Source organism: Somniosus microcephalus, chromosome 14 (assembly GCF_052327205.1).
Source record: "Somniosus microcephalus isolate GS21.2 chromosome 14, FLI_Smic_1.0, whole genome shotgun sequence".
NCBI classification, from domain to species: Eukaryota; Metazoa; Chordata; class Chondrichthyes; order Squaliformes; family Somniosidae; genus Somniosus; species Somniosus microcephalus.
In genome coordinates, this window is record NC_141000.1 from 96,360,151 (window position 1) to 96,383,678 (window position 23,528).

The window sequence follows — 23,528 nt, forward strand, 5'->3', positions numbered from 1 at the left end:
GCCATGAAACTTTTCTAGTCCAACTACCAAGCCTAGACATTCCTTTTCAATCTGGGCATATTGACACTCAGAATCAGTCATAGACCTGGAGGCATAGGCAACAGGCTTCCAATCTTCACCCTCTGCTTGTAGCAAGACCGCGCCTAGGCCATCTTTTGATGCATCCGTTGACACTTTGATTCTCTTTGTTGGGTCAAAGAAGGTGAGTACAGGTGTGGTTGTCAGCACTATTTTGAGGTTCATCCACTCTTGTTCATGTCTTTTTGTCCATGCGAACTCATTTGTTTTACGTAGCAGGTCTCGCAGACAGGCTGTCTTGGCTGACAAGTTAGGAATGAACTTTCCAATGAAGTTTATCATCCCCATGATGCGTAGCACTCCTTTTTTGTCAGTGGGTCGGGGCATTTTGAGTATGGTGTTTACTTTTTCCATATCTGGCTCTATTCCTTTACCAGATAGATTATCTCCTAGGAAACTGACTTCCTGGATGCCAAACTGACACTTGGCTTTGTTGAGCTTCAGTCCATTCCGGCGTATGCTCTGTAGCACTTTAGTCAGTCTCTCATTGTGTTCTTTCAGTGTGGAGCCCCAGATGATGATGTCATCAACATAGACCCGAACTCCTTCCAGACCTTCAATTATGTGTTCCATCGCTCTATGAAAGATTTCAGATGCAGCCGCTGCTACCATGTTATGTTCATAAATAACTAGACGTTTTCATTATGAACAGCTAGCTTGAGCTACTCACTTTATTCAGTCATGTGGACTTCTGTACAGCATCCATCTTGACTACTGCCTTGTGGGTAGCCTAGTGCATCGTGGGTAGTCCCACTCTTATATACATACAGCTAAACATACAGCTCCACCTAGTGTACCATTCTAGAATGACATATTACTGATCATTACAGTCATGACGTCATCACGTTCTTCCTGCCAGTGGGGGATCACCTGATGAACGGCGTGACGTCATCGCGTTTACCCGCGCTGTTAAAGTAATCACGCTCTATACAAGTAAACAGTATAAATAACGATACAGACTCAGGCTGTAGCTAACATGTTGTTAAAGGGAATTATATACAAATGATCTGAGTCCTTTAGTGGCTCCGCCACATGCGCCCCCCCAAAATTGTCTTTAACAGCAAAAGTGAGACGGCGAGGAGGCCTGACAAGCCTGTCCGAGTGACTTCTGTAACCCTGAAGTGGAAGCTGATGGACGGTGGTCGAGCTGGCGGGCGGTTGTGGTAGATCTGGCATAGCGACTGTGGGCGGTCGGCCACGTTTTGGCGGTTGAGCAATCTCGACTGGGCGGTCCAGGTCTAAGTGTGCCGGCTTCAACCGGTCAACCGAAATGTGATCCGGTTTACCTCCGATATCAATCGAAAAGGTTTTGTCTCCCGGCTCTATGACGCGGAAGGGACCAGTGTAAGGAGGCTTGAGCGGATCCCGGTGAGCGTCGTGGCGGATAAACACGTACTCGGCGCTTTTCAGCTCAGTTGGGACGTGGGAGCTCTGTAAGCTGTGATGCGACGTAGGCAAAGCCGCGAAACATCTGGCTGCTTCCTGGTGGCTGACGAGTTGCTGGGATGCGGACCATGGCTCTGTTGGAGACGGGAGGAAATCCCCTGGTACTCGTGGCTGGCCATATACAAGTTCTGCTGAGGACGATTGCAAATCTTCTTTGGGCGCCATACGAAGACCCAAAAGGACCCATGGAAGTCTGTCCACCCATCCCGCGCCTTGAAGACTGGCCCGCAGAGCGGCTTTGAGCGACCTGTGGAATCGCTCGCACAGGCCATTCACCTGTGGATGATAGGCGGTGGTGCGATGTAGTTTGGTGCCAAGCCCCTGAGCCACAGCGTTCCAGAGCTCAGAGGAAAACTGCGGCCCACGATCGGAAGAGATGTCCGCCGGTACCCCGAAACGAGCAACCCAAGAGGAGATGAAAGCTCTGGCTACGTCTGCCGAAGTGGTGGAAACCAAAGGAACTGCCTCTGGCCATCTAGTGGTGCGGTCTACCATTGTGAGGATGTGTGTAAAACCTTGAGAAGGTGGAAGCGGCCCCACGAGGTCCACATTCACGTGGTCGAATCGACGCTCCGGAACAGCGAAAGTGGCCAATGGAGCTTTTACATGACGCTGTACCTTGGCCTTTTGGCAGACCACGCAGATGTTGGCTCAGTCGCGGACATCCATGTGTATACCCCTCCAGACGAATTTTGACGACATCAGCCTTTGCGAGCCTTCATGCCAGGGTGTGACAACCCGTGTATGGCGTTGAACACTTTTCGGCGCCAGGCGACTGGTACGATAGGGCGGGGAGCTCCCATGGAGACATCGCAAAGTAGCATGGTGCCTGCGGCATGGAATTTGACGTCGGCCGCTTGGAAGCTAGAGGGGCTGGTTCTGTATGCTTGGACCTCTGGGTCCGAGGCTTGATCCGCAGCCATGAGGGCATAGTCGATTCCGAGTTGGACCGTGTGAACAGTCGCGCGGGAGAGGCAATCCGCCAGCAGGTTGTCTTTGCCGGACAAATGCTGAATGTCCATGGTGAATTCTGAAATGAACGTCAGGTGACGTTGTTGCCGAGCTGACCACGGTTCGGCGGTCTTGGCCATAGCGTACGTTAGTGGCTTGTGGTCTACAAAAGCCGTGAACGGACGTCCCTCTAGTAAGAACCGGAAATGGCGGATGGCTAGAAAAAGGGCCAGCAACTCCCGGTCGAAAGTGCTGTACTTCCTTTCGTTTCGCCGTAGCTGACGGCTGAAAAACGCCAGCGGTTGCCACGTCCCATTCATCCACTGTTCCTGCACTGCACCGATTGCGTAGTCTGACGCGTCAGTGGTAAGGGCGATGGTGGCACCTGGAAGCGGGTGCGCCAGCATAGTTGCATTGGCCAAGGCGCCTTTGGTATCGACGAACGCCCAGTCCATCTCGGCCGTCCAGCTGATCGGATCCTTACCGGACTTGGCCTTGAGGGCCTCGTGCAAGGGCTGCATAAGCAGAGCCGCCTTAGGGACGAACCGGTGATAAAAATTGACCATCCCGAGGAACTCTTGTAGGGCCTTGACGGTCTGCGGGCACGGGAAAGATGTAACCGCCTCGACCTTCTTCTGTAAGGGAATTGCGCCGTCTGATGTGATGCGGTGGCCCAAGAAATCAATCCGCTGCAGGCCGAACTGGCACTTGATAATCAAACCGTGTTGACTGAGGCGTGTAAAGAGGGTGCGCAAATGGCAGAAGTGCTCCTCTCTGCTAGGGCTGGCGATGAGGATGTCGTCGAGGTAGACGAAGAGAAATTTTTGGTCCCGAAGCACGGAGTCCATCAAGCGCTGGAAAGCCTGTGCAGCGTTCTTCAAGCCAAACGGCATCCGCAGAAATTCAAACAGGCCGAATGGGGTGATGACTGCGGTTTTTGGGACGTCTTGCGGGTGCACGGGGACCTGGTGGTAACCACGGACGAGGTCGACTTTTGAAAAAAAGTATTTCCCGCCAAATGGGCCGAGAAATCTTGAATATGCGGGATCGGGTACCGATCAGGAGTAGTGGCGTCGGTAATCGCCGCATGGCCGCCATCCGCCGCCGGGTTTCAGAACAATGTGGAGAGGCGAAGACCAGGGACTATTCGACCGGCGAATAATCCCCAGCTGCTCCATCATGTCGAACTCCGCTTTCACAGCCGCGAGCTTGCCGGGTTCGAGTCGTCAGGCCCGTGCGTAAACCGGGGAGCCGGTAGTGGTGATGTGATGTTTAGTGGCCGAGGAGGAGAAAGTGTGCCTGGTCAGATCTGGGAACTTTCCGAGGAGGCGAGTGAAGTCGTCTGGAGGTGGGAACGCACAGGAGACAGTGCGCGGCACGGCGTTACCGCGGTGGCACGGGATGGAGTGGAACGTGGCCGCATTGATCAATCGGCGGTGCCTGACATCGACCAGGAGGCCGTTGGCGCACAAAAAATCTGCCCCGAGGATGGCCTGCGAGACTTTGGCCGTGATGAATTCCCAGTGGAAACGCTGGCCGCCGAAACGCACCTGGACCCGCTGCCATCCGAAGGTCCGAATGGCCGCGCCATTAGCCGCCTCGAGGGAGGGGCCGTGGCCCCCAGCTTGTATATCAAGATTTGACGCAGGGAGGATGCTACACTGCGCCCCGGTGTCACAAAGGAAACGTCGACCAGATAGGGAATCGGTGAGGAAGAGAAGCTTTCCCGAATTTCTGATGGCTATCGCAGCTGTGGGGTGCTCGTTAGACCCGGTCCTCTTTCGCCAGGGTGGCTGTAGATGGGTTTTTTTGAGCGAAAAACTGCAGGGAGGGCGGCAGCATCTTGCTTTCACGCCAAAACGGGCGTGGTAGAAGCACAACCCCACTGATTGAGGAGCTGGAGCAGCGTCTGTGGGGGATGGGCGCCTCGTGGCAGCGCAGTACTGCTGTGTCACAGCAAAAATCTTGTCCGCGTCGGCAGCATGCTCCACGCAGTCTGTAACTTCGGACCTGGCTAGGGCAGCCTGAACTTGCTCTGGTAGTAGGCTGAGGAATAACTCCCTGAAGAGGAAGCATTCCGGTTCAGAACCGAGGAGCGTGAGCATTTGGCTCATGAGTTCGGACGGCTTGGAGTCCCCGAGGCCGGGCATAGCAAGCAGCCGGCGCGCGCGCTCCGACTTCGTGAGCCCGAAGACCTGTAGCAACCGCGCCTTTAACGTGTCATACTTGCGATCAGTAGGCGGACTGCCGAGTAGGCTGACGATCCACGAGGCTGTGGTGCTGTCGAGGGCGGAGACCACGTAATAATAACAGGTCTGATCCGTAACGATGTCCCTGATGGCGAACTGGGCTTCAGCCTGGATGAACCACGCGGCTGGTTGTTGCTCCCAGAACTGTGGTAGCTTCAAGTTAACGGCGTTCGTTTCCATGTTGAGTATCTTCTGCGAAAACCGTTCGCAAAAGTCGGGGTCACCAATGTAGGAATGTCTAGTTCCTATCCAAAGACTGAGGTCCACTCAGGCGATCAAACAAAACGAAGTTTAATGGAAACTAACAGGCTTAAACAAGTAACTACAGGAGAACATCGAGTGTAGGTCTGCTCAGTTTGGAGGCTCCACGAGGACTGACTAGGGCGGTCCCGTGGTTGACGTCATCACGTTCTTCCCGCCAGTGGGGGATCACGTGATGAACGGCGTGATGTCATCGCGTTTACCCACGCTGTTAAAGTAATCACGCTCTGTACAAGTAAACAGTATAAATAAAGATACAGACTCAGGTTATAGCTAACATGTTGTTAAAGGGAATTATATACAAACGATCTGAGTCCTTTAGTGGCTCCGCCACACTATATAAATGCAAGTCTTTTTTCACTCTACCCACTCAAACCCCATCTCGTTTCTCTAATCCTCCTTCCAGTTCATAGAGGCACTGTTTGTTCCTCAGTTCACCTGAGGCACTCTCACACTCTCCAAAGAGTTCACTGAGGCAGGCACTCTTCTTTTCCTTCAAAACTTCCCCATCCCAGATCCCAGAAGAATGCTTCCCTCCTTGGTGTTTTTCCATCCAGTTTTAAATTGAGGAGTGAGTGAGGCATGAGTCCGCTCGCCGAATTGCCTTTACATTAACCAACTTGGATTAAATTTAAATGTTAGTTTTCAACCCACGAATTGGCTATAACCAAAACACGGTTGCGATCAAAGAGAAAGCAGCTGGCATCTCCATGGGTATATTCTCGGCAGTTGATGGTTTTGCTTCTAAATTATGTATTTTGTTAAAGAAAATATCTAAATGTATTCAATAAGGCATAACGATTGCATTGTATTTCTGAGAGAAAATCATATAACCATACCGCCTGTGGATAAATGTTATACCCTGCAGTAGGAAATTAATTCTGCTGCTACTGTTTAGAGATACAAGTCACAACTGGGTGGGCACCGCAGGGACTGGAGTGCATAATCATCACCAACAACAACATTTTAATTTAATTTGTTAAGTTTCCTTTAATGTTTTTTGTTAAGTTACAGCTTATTTGTTTATTGTTTGCACCATAAGTCACAACTGGCCAGTTAAACACGGAAATGAACAATGTTGAGTTGTTTCAATAGTCTCCTGTTTGCTTGCAGTTAACGGTGGTATCTGTAGTCCATTTCGCCACAGTGCAGGACTACATCTCCCGAGCACCGCCTTGCTGCTTGCCGGAAAGTGCCGAGACCCAGGCGGTGAGTGAAGTGGAGAGGCAGCAGTTCTCTAGGAAGTGCATTGTCAAGGACTTCTTGATGTCTGACAACATGTCAGGAGCGATGACAAGTAAGTTATTAGAGAACGGTCAATACAAATGTTGTTGTGTTCGCTTTTTGCCATCGCCAAAAGTTGGAAGTCAATCTACACAGAATTTTTTTTAGATTGCTGTTGTTTGAAGGATAGTCTACAACTCAATCGGAAACACCGGATTTCAAATCTCATTTGGTTTAGAAGTCTGTGCAAATATATTTACGAACTTATCTGATTTCGAGTGATTCCGTTGTTTAAAGTAGTTTATCAGCAGGATTCGTTTAATTGCAATTCGAATGCACGTTTCTTCTTGTACTTTAGGAGTTAGGTTACCGCCGTGTTGCACGTCAGTTGTGTATAATTTCTTTCCAGTGATAGTGTTTATTTGGGGGGAAGTAACATCTTTCGCGTGTTTCTGTTTAAAGAAAACTGTTCATGTCAGTGGGTGTGCCCGCGTCCCCAAAAAAGTTTTTACTTAGTCTAAAAGTTCCAAAAGTGAACCGCCTGGTAGCTCTCTCCCGGGAAGACTAAGCTTAAAACTGATTTTGGCATTGAAGAATTTGTTTTAAGTAAAATATGACATTGAGTGTGTCACTTTGTTGGGTCTGAGAACATGAGTCCTTTTCACACTGTTCACAGTGTTCTTACATAGTTGACCCCATTGGTGCTGATTGCAGCACTATGCTTCATCATTTTGCTAACAAACTGTGTGGTAAATATGTTCACAAGCCCTCACCGGCTATGGTCACCTGAAACCCCTATCCTCCGCCTTCCCTCAGCTCCAACAACAAGTGCGAGGAGCTCATGGATTTCTTTGTCACTTGAGCCCATCCGTTCAGCTACTTCTGCTCCACCACCAAGCCAAGGTTCCATCCCCCCCCCCCTCTCTCTCTCTCCCGGCCCTAACCCTGAACCTGTTTCACTCTTATCTCCCCTCATGCCCTCTCCATGCTTATCTTGCCCATGAGACCCACATCCTGCTCTCTCAAATCCATATCACCTAAACTGTTGACCACCCAACTTCCTTTCCTGGCCGCCTTTCTAGCTGACCTCTCTCGGGTACTGTCTCCCCTCCCGTTCAAAACTGCCGCCATCACCCCCTTCCTCAAACAACTCGCCCTCGACCCCACTACCCTTGCAAACTACTGCTCCATCTCCCACCTCCCTTCTTGAACGTGTTGTCACCTTCCAAATTCATTCCCATATTTCCCATAACTCCATGTTTGAATTTCCAATCAAATTTCTACCCCTGCTGCAAAACTGATGCAGACCGAATCAAAGTCACAAATGACATCCTCTGTGACCATGGTGCACTATCCCTCCTCATCCTTCTCGACTTCTCGGCAGGCTTTTACACACTATGCTTCTCCAATTCCCTCTCCTCTGTTGTCCAGCTCTTGCTTGGTTCCACTTATACCTACCCAATCGTAGCCAGAGCATCTCCAGCAATGGCTTCTCATCCCACCTCTGCATTGTTACCTCTGGAATCTATCAGTGATCTTTCCTGGGCCTCCCCCCCCCCCCCCCCCTTCCTCATCTACATGCTACCCCTCAGTGACATCATCCAAAAACATGAGGTCAGGTTACACATGTATACTGAGGACTTGTGCTCCAGAACTAGCCGCGCCTCTAGCCAAGCTATTCCAGTACAACTACAACACTGGCATCTATCCGTCAATGTGGAAAACCTCCCAGGGATGTCAAATCCAACCTGGGCAATTACTGCCCCATCAGTCTACTCTCACTCATCAGCAAGTAATAGAAGGTGTCATCGACAGTGCTATCAAGCGGCACTTACTCACCAATAACCTGCTCACCGATGCCCAGTTTGGGTTCCGCCGAGACCACTCGGCTCCCGACCTCATTACAGCCTTGGTCCAAACATGGACAAAGGAGCTGTATTCCAGAAGTGAGGCGAGAGTGACTGCCCTTGACATCAAGGCAGCATTTGACCAAGTGTGGCATCAAGGAGCCCTAGTAAAACTAAAGTCAATGAGAATCTGGGGAAAACGCTCCACTGGCTGGAGTCATACCTAGCACAAAGGAAGATGGTTGTGGTGGTTGAAGGTCAATCATCACAGCCCCAGGGCATCGCTGCAGGAGTTCCTCAGGGCAGTGTCCTAGGCCCAACCATCTTCAGCTGCTTCATCAATGACCTTCCCTCCAACATAAGGTCAGAAATGGGGATGTTCGCTGATGACTGCACAGTGTTCAACGCCATTTGCAACTCCTCAGATAATGAAGCAGTCCATGCCCGCATGCAACAAGACCTGGACGATGTTCAGGCTTGGGCTGATAAGTGTCAGGTAACATTTGCGCCATACAAGTGAGAGTCTAGCCACCGCCCCTTGACATTCAACGGCATTACCATCGCCAAATCCCCCACTATCAACATCCTGGGGGTCACCATTGACCAGAAACTTAACTGGACCAGCCACATAAATACTGTGGCAATAAGAGCAGGTCAGAGTCTAGGTATTCTGTGGCAAGTGTCTCGCCTCCTGACTCCCCAAAGCCTTTCCACCATCTACAGGGCACAAGTAAGGAGTGTGATGGAATACTCTCCACTTGCCTGGATGAGTGCAGCTCCAACAACACTCAAGAAGCTTGACACCATCCAGGACAAGGCAGCCCGCTTGGTTGGCACCCCATCCACCACCGTAAACATTCACTCCCTCCACCATTGGCGTACCGTGGCTGCAGTGTGTACCATCTACAAGATGCACTGCAGCACCTCCCAAACCTGTGACCTCTTCCACCGAGAAGGACAAGGGCAGCAGGTGCATGGGAACATCACCACCTCCAAGTCACACACTATCCTGACTTGGCAGTATATCGTCGTTCTTTCATCGTCGCTGGGTCAAAATCCTGGAACTCCCTTCCTAACAGCACTGTGGGAGTACCTTCACCACAGGGAAGGCAGCGGGTCAAGAAGGCGGCTCACGAACCACCTTCTCGAGGGCAATTAGGGATGGGCAATAAATGCTGGCCTTGCCAGCGATGCCCTCATCCCATGAATTAATTTAAAAAAATCCAGCTCTACCTCTCCACTGCCTCTCGCGACCCCTGCACTGCCGCTGTGTTGTCAGCCTGTTCAGTCCTGGTTGATCCGCAATTTCCTCCATTTAATTATCGGGTAGACTGAAGCCATTGTCTTTGTCCACAGGCACCATACCCTTGCCTCCAATTCCATCCCCTTCACCCATCACTGTCTCAGGTTGAAGCCGACTGTTCAAAACTTCGATATCTATTTGACCCCGAGCTAAGCATCCCCAACCATATACTGTCCAACACAAAGACTGCCTCCTTCCAACTCCGTAATATCTCCCAACTCCACCCCTACCTTCGCCCGTCTGCTGTTTAAACCCTCATCCATGCCTTTGCCATCTATAGATTTGAGTATTCCAATGCTCTCCTAACTGGATTCCCATCCTCAACCTCTATAAACTTAAGCTCATCAAAAACTCTGCTGCCCGTGTCCTAACCCACACCAAGTCCCGTTCACCCATCAACCCTGTGTTCGCTGACCTACATTGGCACCGGTACCCCAAACGCCTTCAATTAAAAAGTTTCATCCCTTCATGGCCTCACCTCTGCTCCGGCCCTACAACTCACCGAGAACTCTGCATTCCTCCAATTCTGGCCTCTTGTGCATCCCTGACTTCCTTCGCCCCACCATTGACAACAGGCCCTAAGCTCTGGAATTCCCACCCTAAGCCTCTATCGCTCCACCCTCCTTCAAACCTACCTCTTTGACCAAGCTTTTAATCTCCACTCCTGATATTTTCTTCTTCAGTTCAAAATCTTAGGACATTTTCCCATGCTGAAGGAGCTTTATAAATGCAAATTATTGTTATTATTTTCAAAAAGCTTTGAGTGATATGTGTTACTCTTTTCCTGTTATTTTAGTGTTGGATTTCAAACTAATTAGTTAAAAAGCTAATGAATCGAACAAATCCAGTTATGTGAATCCTGCTGTGTATTTAGTTGTCTTATTTTTATATATAACAAACCTTTAAATATACATCGTACTTCCTGTCCTGCAGACTTCAGATGTTACATTTGTCTAATACAAATTTCTGTGCCAAAATATAAAACAAATTGTGAAAAAACAAAGATTGTTCTTTGCAATGTTCAAAAAACTCCAGAAATAGAAAAGACCAGAGCTACAGACTCTTAATTGACCACCTCATGAGCAGAGCCATGGTTCTGATCTCAACAACAATTTACATTTATACTGCGCTTTTAATGTGGTAAAATGTCCCAAGGCGCTTCACAGGAGCATTATCAGACAAAAAATAATTGACTCCAAGCCAAAGAAGGAGACATTATAACAGGTGACCAAAAGCTTTGTCAAAGAGCTAGGTTTTAAGGAGTGTTTTAGAGGCGGAGAGGTTTAGGGAGGAAGGGAATTCCAGATGGGACGAAGGAAGTCAGGGAAGCACAAGAGGCCCGAATTGGAGGAATGCAGAGTTCTTGGAGGGTTGTAGGGCTGGAGGAGGTTAGAGATGAGGGGGGTGGGGGGAAGCCGTGGATGAACATTTTAAATTTAACACAAGGATGAGAATTTTTAATTTAAGGTGTTGGTGGACTGGAAGCCAATGTAAGTTAGCGAGCACAGGGGTGACGGGTGAACGGGACTTGTTGCAAGTTATGATACCAGCTTGGATAGCAAGTAACCTTTGAATGACCTTATTTAACATCTGTTAAACTTTATACCTTCAAAGAAACACACACCCATACTTCAGCAGCCGAGTTATATTTGTTGTTTATATGATTTAACATTACTGTCAATATGTAACAGTGTGAGCAGCTCCATGGTAAATTTGCTGATATTTTTTTTAATATATCTAACATGCACAGATGTCGCACTTTGTTAAAGGTATAGACAATCTTAAAATGTTGGATACTTCTGAAGTGCTGCCTGTAACTAATAAGCATGTTCTAATCTCCACAGTTCCTTGACCGAAGTCTAATTGAATTGAGCCTGTGTTTACTTAAGTTTATGGCCATAAAGAAAGCTAGCCCCACCTTAGCAGAATAATAAGTGCACAGTGCACTGTATAACACTCTTATCCTTATGAAACAGTTGATCAAAAATAAGGCCCGTTTCTCAGTTTGAAAAGGTGCAGTGTCCACAAGCGAGCCCTAACTGCTGGTGATTCTTATTTTGCAGATCTAGTGATAGCTCGATACAGGTTTGGTATTGACAGGGTTATTTATTAACAACTGTTTGCTGTCCTTTTTATTCCTAGAATTCCGTTTGGCACTTATTCAACTCAAGGTCACGCCCTTGAAAGCCAGCAACCTCAGCAAAGTTCAAACACTAGTGAAAGAAGCAGCGGTGAAGGGGGCAAAGATTGTAGTGCTCCCTGTAAGTAAGACAATCAGTAACAAAATTAAAGCAATGGTTTTCATCCTGCTTGTTGCATAATTTAGCTCTTCCCAGATGAAGTTACCTTCGGACATAGCAGCGCACTACCAAGAGAGCATGCATTTAGATTGGTGTGGAGTAGATTTGAAACAGAGTTTGGGGATATTTTTTGTATTGTGAATATTTTGACTGGCCTGCACAACAGGGTGGTAGAGACAGGGACATTGGAGATGTTCAGAGTGCAGCTGTATGCAATATTGAAGAGTTCGTGTTCTAGATGGGCCTAGACTTTGATGGGCCAAATAGCTTTTTCTCATCTTTGACTTTTCTTGTACGTAAATGGTGGAGTTGGAGAAAAGGAAGAAAAAAATCTATAATAGGAAAATACCTCTGACAGTGAATTAAAGGTAGAATACAATCCAAGAGTTCAAATGGCATTTGTAAACTGTTTGAGCTTTTCTTTTGTGCATAATTACATCATTCAGACTCTTTTATTGTTCTATAACCTTGTAGCATACAGGTAGACTATCCTTTATCCGAAAACCTTGGGACCAGCTGTGTTTCTGTTTTCGGAATTTTTCAGATTTCAGAAGGTTTTCACCTCCGTATCTGACAACAAACACTGTTGCTTAGTAACAGCTTGTAAACACTCGGGCCCTGCCTTGGAAGCGTCTCTGAAGCTGTTGCTAAGCTACAGAGACTCTTTCCACAGCCTGACTGTTTAAAAAAATGCTAGGGGAAGTAAAAAAATGCTAGGGGAAGAAAAAAAACTAACAAAACGGCTGCTGATTTCTGCCGTTAGATCGAGGTTTCCGGCTCCCCCTGCTCCGTATCTGAATTCCTTCACTTAGCGGGGGTCTGGGGCTCGACTGCTGCCGCCAGTTGTGGGAAAGCCGGATATCGGCTGACTCCTACACTAAGCTGGCCCGCAAATCAGGTCGGGGGGGGGGGGGAAGAAAAGACTATCGGACGGGCCGCTGCAGCTATCGGACGGGCTGCTGTATTGTTGGGTTCACTCTCCCGGTACCTCCTTCACACTGCCCGGCTCGGCCTGCAATCTCCTACCCAGGAGGGAACTCTGTGACCCTCTGCCCTGCTCACAGGGAAAGGCAGAGCTCCCGGACCACTCCTGTCATGTTTGGCGCCACTCGGGTCATGTCGTGCGCACGACTTACGCTCCACGAAAAAACTTTCGGTTTTTAGAGGTTTTCGGCTTTCGAAAGTGCGGATAAAGGATAGTCTACCTGTAGTCACTTTTTCTGTAGTGACCTTGAACAAAATTCAGATAATGGTTATTTTGAATATTGCATGTCTTCATTTTTCTGAATATTTGTTTTTAAAGATTACATGTATCTTGCATCACAGGAATGTTACAATTCTCCATATGGAACAAATTATTTCCCAGAGTATGCGGAAAAAATCCCAGGGGAGTCAACCCAAGTGTTATCTGAAGTAGCAAAGGAGCATGGGGTTTACCTTATTGGAGGTAAATATGGGTCCTCTGTTGGAAAGTTTAATGTGGATTGCATGAAGAAACAAACCGGTTTAATTGCTGCATTTCATCGCATAAAGTAGCTTCTTGCTCAGTAGCCACTGAATGGAACTTGGAAGGACAATCCTATTTACACATTAAAGTACAGGGGGTAATTTTAACCTAATCTTCAATGGTAAGTGAAATTGAGCGGCATGTAAAACGGGCTGTCAGTGTCCCGCTGGGTGGGTTAGGTTAAAATTACCCCCTATATCTTACAACATTTGTTAATAGGTGCAGAATGAGAAATAAGAACATAAGAAATAGGAGCAGGAGTCGGCCATTCGGCCCCTCGAGCCTACTCCGCCATTCATTAAGATCATGGCTGATCTTCTACCTCATCTCCACTTTCCTGAACTATCCCCATATCCCTTGATTCTCTTAATATTCAAAAATCTATCGATCTCTGTCTTGAATATACTCAACGACTGAGCCTCCACAGCCCTCTGGGGTAGAGAATTCCAAAGATTCACCACCCTCCGAGTGAAGAAATTTCTCCTCATCTCAGTCCTAAATGGCCGACCCCTTATTCTGAGACTGTGACCCCTAGTTCTAGACTTCCCAGCCAGGGGAAACATCCTCCCTACATCTACCCTGTCAAGCCCTGTAATAATTTTGTATGTTTCAATGAGATCACCTCTCATTTCTTCTACACTCTAGAGAATATAGGCCTAGTCTACTCAATCTCTCCTCATAGGACAATCTCCCCAACCCAGGAACCAGTCTGGTGAACCTTCATTGCACTCCCTCTATGGCAAGTATACCCTTCCTTGGGTAAGGAGACCAAAACTGTACACAATACTTCAGGTGTGGTCTCACCAGGGCCCTATATAAAGGCAGTAAGACATCTTTACTCTTATACTCAAATCCTCTTGTAATAAAGGCCAACATACCCTAATTGCTTGCTGTACCTGCATGTTAACTTTCAGTGATTCGTGTACAAGGACACCCAGGTCCCTCTGAACACCAACATTTCCCAATCTCTCACCATTTAAAAATACTCTGCTTTTCTATTTTTCCTACCAAAGTAGATAACTTCACATTTCTCCACATTATATTCCATTTGCCATGTTCTTGCCCACTCCTTAGCCTGTCTTTATTCCCTTGAAGCCTCTTTGCATCCTCCTCACAACTTACATTCCCACCCAGCTTTGTATCATCAGCAAACTTGGATATACTACTTTTGGTCCCCTCATCCAATAGTGTATAATTTTTGACTATACTCCACATATCTTGAATATTAAAGTAATAGATATATCCATGGATCATCATGTCAATTTGCCTCAGTTGGTAGCACTCTCACCACTAGAGCCAAGGCCCACTCCACTATTTGAGCACATAATGTGGTTGACGCTTTTTTTTACTGCAGTTCTGAGTGAGGCTGTGTTGGAGGTGTTGTCTTTCAGATAAGACGTTAAACCAAGTCTGGAAGCTCAGGTGGACATGTAAGAATCTATGGCACTATTTGAAGTAGAGCAGAGAGATCTCCTGGTGTCCAACACCACCAAATAACCCCAGAATATCTCGTCATTCTTTCATTTGCTGTCTGTGGGACACTTGCCGACATAACAGCAGTCACTGCACTGGGTAGAAAGTGCTTTGGGTTGTCTTGAGGATGTAAATGCCTTATAAAAACACATTCTTTCTTATTCACACTTTTAACCAGTGATAACTTTTTTTTTGTTATTTTATATTAAAGTAGAGGAAGACATTGGGCAGCTTGTTCTTTTAACTTGGATTTGTAAGACTGTTTGGTAGAAGTGAAACGATGCAATGTGTTTGCCGGTAGCTGAATTGAATTGATTGCTTGTGTTGTTCTTGCAGGCTCTATTCCAGAGGAAGATGGTGGGAAGTTTTACAACACCTGTACCGTGTTTGCACCCAATGGATCCATGTTACAGAAGTACAGAAAGGTCTAAAATCTTTATTATTAGGCAGTGACTGGGTAGTGCAGTGGATTAGAAGAACTTCCTTTTCACTGAGAGGAAGTTATTCTTTCTTTCTAAAGGTCCAAAATAAAATGACGTTGAACAGTCTCCACCCAGTTTGTATTGGATACCATGTTATAGCACAAAACTGCCCATAATTCTGCAGAAACTTGGACACAGTGCTGGCTGGTGTGAGAAATATAAAATTCATACTTTTTACTAATGTAATTTTTCTCTCCATGTAAATAATCTCTAATTTGTGGTTTATTTGGTCTTGAAACTTACTCCCAGTAAGGCCTAAGAAGGTACTAGGGGACCACCCCGTTATGACTCTCTCCTCTGATTTCCCTTCCGCTTACAGGGAGACACCACTGCCTTAGCTGCGCCTCTCCGCCCAGCAAGGCTGAAATTGCGAGCTTAGTGTACCAGGAATTGAACCTGCATTCATCTTCATTTTGGGGTTTATGGCTTTAGTGCTCTAACTATCAGTGCCATCACACCACTCTAGCAAATGCAGATTTATGTAGCAAGGGTGCTTTCCTAAAATGATAGTAAAGGCACATTGCTGCAGACAGTGTAAAGGTAGTTTTACCCTCCATCTGGCTCATGCTAATACAGACCAGGGAATGGAAAAATTTTCAATTCTAAAGCATTGACTTTCCTCACCTCGACAAGGACAACAGCTTAAAAAATGGATAGGGTTCAACAAAAAAAATCAAACTGGTGCAGTTGATCTTTTGCTGTTTTGTTTAAAAACGATGTGCTGAGGCAGGCAGCAAAGGAATCATAGAATGATTATAGCACGGAAGGAGCCCATTCAGCCCATCGAGCCCTGCAAGAGCACTTCAGCTAGTCCCACCTCCCCCCCCCCCCCCCCCCCGCCCTTTCCCCGTAGTCCTGCAAACTTCTTTCCTTCAGGTACTTATCCAATTCCCTTTTGAACACCGTGATTGAATCTGCCTCCACCACCCTTTCAGGCAGTGTCCAGATCTTAACCACTCGCTGTGTAAAACATTTTTTTCTTACGTCGCCTTTGGTTCTTCTGCCAATCACCTTAAATCTGTGTCCTCTTGTTCTTGACCCTTCTGCCAATGGGAACAGTTTCCCTCTATCCAGACCCTCATTATTTTGAACATCTCTATCAAATCTTCTCTCAATCTTCTGTGCTCCAAGGAGAACAACTCCAGCTTCTCCAGTCTATCCACGTAACTGAAGCCCCTCATTCCTGTAATCATTCTCATAAATCTTTTCTGCACCCTCTCTAAGGCCTTCACGTCCTTCCTAAAGTGTGGTGCCCAGAATTGGACACAGTACTCCAGTTGGGGCTGAACTAGTGTTTTATACAGGTTCATCATAATTTTGTACTCTGTACCCCTATTTATGAAGCCCAAGATCCCGTAAGCTTTCTTAACCTGCCCTGCCACCTTCAATGATTTGTGCACACATACCCCCAGGTCTCTCTGTTTGTGCACCTCCTTCAGGATTGTACCATTTAGTTTATATTTCCTCTCCTCATTCTTTCTACCAGAATGTATCACTTCACACTTTTCTGCGTTAAATTTCATCTGCCACGTGTCCGCCCATTTCACCAGCCTGTCTATGTCTTCCTGAAGTCTATCACTCTCCTCCTCACTGTTCACTATACTTCCAAGTTTTGTCTCATCTGCAAATTTTGAAATTGTACACCCAAGTCCAAGTCATTAATATATATCAGGAAAAGCAGTGGTCCTAGTACCGACCCTTGGGGAACACCACTGTGTACCTTCCTCCAGTCTGATAAACAACCGTTCACCACTACTTTCTGTTTCCTATCACTTAGCCAATTCCGTATCCATGCTGCCACTGTCCCCTTTTATTCCATGGGCTTCAACTTTGCTGGCAGGCCTATTATGTGGCACTTAGTTGTATGCCTTTTGGAAATCCATGTACACTACGTCAACTGCATTGCCCTCATCAACCCTCTCTGTTACCTCATCAAAGAACTCGATCAAGTTAGTTAAACATGATTTGCCTTTAACAAATCCGTGCTGGCTTTCCTTAATTAATCCACACTTGTTCAAGTGTCTGTTAATTTTGTCCCTGATTACTGTTTCTAAAAGCTTCCCAGTACTGAGGTCAAACTGACTGGCCTGTAGTTGCTGGGTTTATCTTTACACCCTTTTTTGAACAATAGTGTAACATTAGCAGTTCTCCAGTCCTCTGGCACCACCCCCGTATCTAAGGAGGATTGGAATATTGTGGCCAGCACCTCCGCGATTTCCTCCCTCAATTCCCTCCGCATCCTAGGATGCATCCCATCCACTCCTAGTGATTTATCTACTTTAAGTACAGCCAGCCTTTCTAATACCTCCTCTTTATCAATTTTTATCCTATCCAGTATCTCCACTACCTCCTCCTTTACTATGTCTATGGCAGCATCCTCTTCCTTTGTAAAGACAGATGCAAAGTACTCGTTTAGTACTTCAGCCATACCCGCTGCCTCCATGCGTAGGTCTCCTTTTTGGTCCCTATTCAGCCCCACCCCTCCTCTTACTACCCTATGGGGACAGTTTGGCATTGTTCGGACAGCTGCAACAGGCATTTGCAGACTAATAACTCTGGTAAACCTAAATTGATAACTTTCGAAAATGCATAGACTGAGGAACTCGTATCACTGCATCCCAGCACAGGTCTGTAGGAACCCCTAAACCAGATATAAGCTGTGACAGTTCCACATTTTTGCTGGCCTGTCCCAGCACTTGAATCTGCAATATAGGCAGATGTTTTCTGTGCTGCTGCTGAAAATGTTCATTTCTTTCAAAGCAGGAGCGAAGCTGAAGTGTAGTGCATATGACGTGATTCTCTGCACCAATAAGAAAACCCTTTTCAGCAAACAGTGCTAACTGTTCTTGTTGGCCATGCATTTATTGCCCTGAAAAGTTCACTTGCCTCGGTGCCAAGGTCTTCTTTCCCAGTGCAGTAATTGAACAGAGTAAAAAAAGCCATGGCAAGATAACGTTTGAGGCGAAGTTAGAAATGAAAAAGCAGCTTAATAGCAATGATCATTGTGCCGCTAGCCCACAGTTTACCAGATTTATTGACTTCAGTTTTAGAACTTGCCATGATGAGATTTGAACTCGTCCTTAGGGCTGCTAGTCCAATACCATAACTACTCTGGTGCCTGCTTCAAGTGAGGGCTGTGCTCAGGTTAGTCAGGTATTTGATGCTCTTTGAATGCAACTTATATATTGGACAGAGTGCGTATACAAGCGCACTGTGGGTACTGTATTGCCATTGCATGGTAAAAATACCGAAATTCTCCCTGTTCTACACACTGGAAATCAGGTCGAGCTGTGCACCCAATTTTCTGCACCAAATTCAACAGAGTTGTTGTGAGGCGAGTTCAGAATTATCTGTCTTCTGCTCATGCCTACATTAGTGTCTACCTTAAAATTAAAAAAAAAAATAGAATTGTAAAATGATTTACATTTTCTCCCCGTAATCTTTACCTCAAACTTGGTACTTGTGACAGTTCAATGTGCTTAGTGCTTTAACTGTGTTATGGACCAAGCTAGAATTGCTTTGTATGGTTACATCCCAGACCCTAGGTGAATAAAGCTTGACAAACGTAGTTTAACGCAACTGCTCCAAGCATAGATTTGCTAGAATGGTGGCCAAGAACTGTGTAAATAATTGAGGGTTATCATTGAACTTAAGTGTACCCTTTATTAGTCCCTTGTTTGTTTTGTTGAATTTTAGCAATGTTCCAGATAATTGATAATTACTGATTTTTCTCCTAATTTACCCACATTTTTTGGTGTCTAGTTTTCCCTGCCCCTATATTCCTCTGGATTTTGACGTAAAAAAACATAACCTGAAAAACACCCGAAAAAACCCTAGGTTTTTAAATCAGCAATATAAACTGTTTTTAATGATCCTTACTTAACAATCAGAGACTTTTAGCACCTGAATCCAACCCCAAATCCCCAGAAGTAAAAATAACTATGTTGTGACATGCACTGCTTGACACATCTTGAGCATATATCTTCAATGTCAAATCTATTTAATACTTCTTTCTACTGAAACTGTTTTGATGAGAATGAAAATCATGTGTACAGATTGTTTCCAGCAGTCAAAAAGATTTTATTGAGTTTTGGTTTTGGTGAATTTTATTTTATTTTATATTGTTTTGAAATATACCTTTGAAAAGTTAAAATCATTTTGGATGTTTTAATTGATGTGGCGCAGGACCAAGCTCAATATATATCCTCGGAAACAAAAGAGCCATGTTGGAAATCCACCATGTTATGAGATGGTTTAGATCAGCTACAGGAGCTCCACTTTGCCTGTGACAGTCACGGGCATGGTCATTATGGAGATTTGCTACCATCTGATCTACAAGCAGTTCAAATAAGACTAGATGTCATTGTTCAGACAGATGGTGGGCAGATTTGAGTGCCGAAACATATGAAGGAAGAAAGGTTTGTGCAGTGCACTACTATATTAAAGCACTTTAACTTCTGGACTTCAGTAGTTTGGATTTAAAAAAAGTAACATCTGTGTGCTATCTGCCTACATTTACAAATTTAAAACTGGCTCCCTTATGCTGATGACAGAATCGTAGACCCATATTTGGATGTTGCTTTCCCATGATCTGATCTATAGGAATGCCAATGTTAGAACTGCCTTTACCTGTCTGAGATTTGGCAATGCTTACACAATAAGATGGGAAGTGATTCACAATTTAAAATCTTAGCTGAAGTCCGACAGTCATGTTAAAGATCACTAACTGCCCGTGTTGTGTGCTTAAACCAGATTCACTTGTTTGACATTGATGTACCTGGGAAAATCCGTTTCCAGGAATCTGAGACACTTTCTCCTGGCAACACATTATGCACCTTTGATACTCGTAAGTAAAAACCCCCGAGATGTTCTAGTACGCGATTCCTTACAATGGCTGAACATTTTTACATACACAAGTTCTTCGTTTTTAAAAGAGAAACTGTATTACTTGTGCACAGTTGCTTGGTGTAAGATGCAGGTTAATACCTATTATTTTTCATGTGGGGATTTTCAATTAGATTGTATGGGGAGAACTCTGAGTACAGGCCAGACTCCAGTAAAGAGGGAGGGAAATTGGCCGGTGAGTAAATGAGAGTGCTACATACTCCTTATCGAGGGCATTGACAGATACCCAAGCGTTAATCTACTGTCCACTTTGTCAGTCACAAAATCATGCAAGGCATGTGGGAGATTTAAGGTAATTGTTTTAAAAGCAGAGATATGTACATGTTAAATTTCACATTTTAATTGTACAGTACAATGGGTGTCTGTTTTAAGCTTTATTTTGTCTATCTATAGATATATTACTGATTACCTGTAACCATCAAGAGGGAACATTTCATAATTCCCTTTTCCATTCCTGTTATCAACAAAAGATTGTGATACTTGTTGAATGTCAGTATTTTCTACAAATTGAAATATACCCCAGTTCCCGCTTCCACCTTCCCCATTCACAAACAGTGGAAGTGCCATTCTGCTGAAAACATGATACCATTGCAGAGCTGCTCAGGTATCACAGTAGAGTATCATGGCTCGGATAAAACTAGCCTCTACTGCTCCCCGATTCTGTTCTGTAAATCAGTTACTGGGAGATGTGTGACAATGGCTTGTGGTGTTATTTGCCCACTGATTTCTTTTCCCCCTCTTACACCCTCCTCCCTTTGGTGAAGCATGTAGACTGCATTCTACAGCTGCCCTAGAAGGTTTGGAAGAATCTAGGAACTTGCTGTGTGGGCAATAGTGATTATGAACTCATGTTCGACTACTTGATGACACATACCCATGTATGTACATTCTAAATTAAAGCGTGATCATACCTTAAGTCATGTATTATCTTAATCTCTTTACAGCTTACTGCAAGGTGGGGATTGGGATCTGTTATGATATGAGATTTGCAGAACTTGCTCAAATTTACACACAAAAAGGTAAGTAAATGATATTGTAGGACAATATTTGTGGTCAGGTGCTCACTTTTTTCTGTGCTGCACTGGTGGAGCTGCCGTCTTTTGGATGAGATGTTAAATTGAGGCCCTGTTTGCCCCCTCGTGGATGTAAAAGATCTCCTGGCACTATTCAAAGAAGAGCAGGAGAGCTCCTGGTGTCCTGACCAAGATTTATCCCTCAACCAATATCACTAAAACAGATTATCTGCTTACTTCTCTCATTGCCGTTTGTGGGTCTTTGCTGTTTGCAAATTGGCTGCTGCATTTCCCTACATTACAGCAGTGACTGCACTTCAAAAGTACCTCATTGGGACAACCTGAAGACTTGAATGGCCTATATAAATGCAAGTTGGTTCTTTCTTTCTGACACCAATTACAGACTTGAGCCCTCATATTTCTGATATTGCATTTATTTTATGAAACCGCTTAAAAAAAGCAGTTCTGTAAAACCCTGAGCTCTTGATGCTGTGGAATCCACCCATTTACAGGCAGGGCAGATTTCACAGCCCTAAAGCAGCAGACAACTGCTCAGAATGATGCTTGCACTCATGCAGTTGTTCAAAGGTTGCCATTCACAGTTTTATTTCTGACCACTGCATCTTCCTGGATGGTTGCGACAAGTCCCTACAAACCAATAATCATAAATTTGTACAAGTGGGTTGACTGCTCAGCTAGAAAGGATGAGGGTGCCTCTGTCATCAGAAGCAGCGTTTGGACTGCTGCACAAGGCAGTGTTTGGACTGCCGTCAGTGTTGCTGCCTCTGGAGATATGGGTGAATACCAGCTGTTTGTCCTGCTCTTTGAGCCAGGTAGGGTTGGAGCACCGAGTTAAGAAGTGGTGGACAAAGCTCGTGTGGCTGTTTCTTCATCACTGTTGCTGAGTCAGGTTGTGTTCCTCTTCCTCCTCTTTGGTGTCTGTCAGATAGTATATTTGGTAAACAGAACGAGACATTAAAATCGGACTTTAAAAAAAAAACTGACGTGGGTCAGATATATTTTAAAAATAAATGATAAAATAACTCATTTTTGATGTGCTCAGCAGGGTGCCAACTTCTAGTTTATCCAGGAGCATTCAACATGACGACAGGACCGGCCCATTGGGAACTCTTACAAAGGGCAAGGTCAGTGTGGAAAATATTCTGTGTGGACTACTAGAGAGAATATAGTTGGTTATTTTATTTTTAAGAAAGCGTTTAAACAATAGTAAGTCTTTCTCAAGTCTTACGATTAGTGTGGAGGTGACCGATTATGGTAACAGTTTAAGTGAAGACTCATTTAATAGCAGTGTTCAACACAGTACAAAACAACGGCCTAGAAATTGGGTTGGGGTGCCAAAGTGGCGCAAAAGTCGCCTGAGCGCAGGATTTAGCGCAGCGTTCGAGGCTTCATCGATCATCAGATATTCAGTTTCATTGCCCCAAGAGGGACACGGGGCGAGGCTCGAGGCGCTCCGCATCCCTCTTAGGGCGCTGAAACTGAATATCGCAGCGCAACGTGCCGCGGCACGGCACGCTGCGGTACTGCAGGCCTTCCTCCCACTGTTAAGGGGGAGGTGCCTGCAACAGCGCGATCCCCGCTCGCGAGTGCCGGCAAACAAGCCCGGCACCAAGGAGAAGTGCCGGGCTCTCGGGAAACAGCCGGCAATTCCGCAGGGGGGGGGCGTTAGGAGGCCAGGGATGGAGGTGCTGGCAGGCGGCCGCCCCGCACCTCCACCTTAACTTGCGCCGCTGCCGGCACAGTAAGGCCCCGTGAACCGGGTGCGGGTAGCGAACGGCGCAACTGCGGCGTTCGCTACCAAATATCGCGAATGGGGCGCTGCGCACACCGATGACGTCATCGGTGGCGGCGCAGCGCAAAAGGCTAACGCCACCATTATCGCCCCAACTCAATATCGCGGGAGGCGCAGCCAGTGGCGCTACAGCCACTGCCTGCCTCTTTAGGCGCTAACAAATGGCGCTACTCACCCAATTTCTCCCCCAACCAGTCTAACAAAATCATTAGTGTGTCAATATTTGTTCTTCATTTGGAGATCATATTGTTCAAACTCTACAGAAGTATCCCTCTTGAAATGAGCATGGCAGATTTACATGTTGTTCCCATGTTGAATATGCAGTTTGGTTAAATTCAGTACAAATAATTTTAAAAACTGCAAAACTGCAACACTGGAAAACTGAAATCGAAACAGAAAATGCTGGAAATACAAAGAAAGAACAAATTACCCTTTTAGGGTATAGACAGTTTGTCAGACCTGCAAACTGAAAGATCAGGGAACCCCTTAATAGGGCTGAATTAAACAAAAGGGAGGGGAGAGAACAACAGTATCAGGAATGCTGACTATTGTCACAAAAAATGGGGTAAATAACCAGCAAACAGCAGCCAGAAGAGTTCACATCTACTATCTTCCTACAGCTACTAAACTTGTTCTCATCCTGAACAGTGAAGAATTCCATTGAAATGAACAGTAT

The 23,528-nt window shown here is 45.8% G+C and overlaps 1 protein-coding gene across 2 annotated transcripts in view; it reads left to right on the forward strand.

Annotated features, from left to right (window-relative positions):
* Positions 1-23,528, forward strand: part of nit2 (nitrilase family, member 2) — a 47,963-nt gene that overhangs the window by 18,687 nt on the left and 5,748 nt on the right. Inside the window, exons 2-8 of one of the 2 annotated variants that reach the window (XM_086007010.1) lie at positions 6,099-6,282; positions 11,502-11,620; positions 12,986-13,106; positions 14,976-15,064; positions 19,874-19,967; positions 20,971-21,045; positions 22,103-22,184. In XM_086007010.1, coding sequence (XP_085863136.1) covers positions 6,252-6,282; positions 11,502-11,620; positions 12,986-13,106; positions 14,976-15,064; positions 19,874-19,967; positions 20,971-21,045; positions 22,103-22,184 — 611 coding nt within the window. In that variant the 5' untranslated portion in view covers positions 6,099-6,251. The remainder of the gene's footprint in view (positions 1-6,098; positions 6,283-11,501; positions 11,621-12,985; positions 13,107-14,975; positions 15,065-19,873; positions 19,968-20,970; positions 21,046-22,102; positions 22,185-23,528) is intronic. The other variant, XM_086007011.1, reaches the window with a different exon arrangement.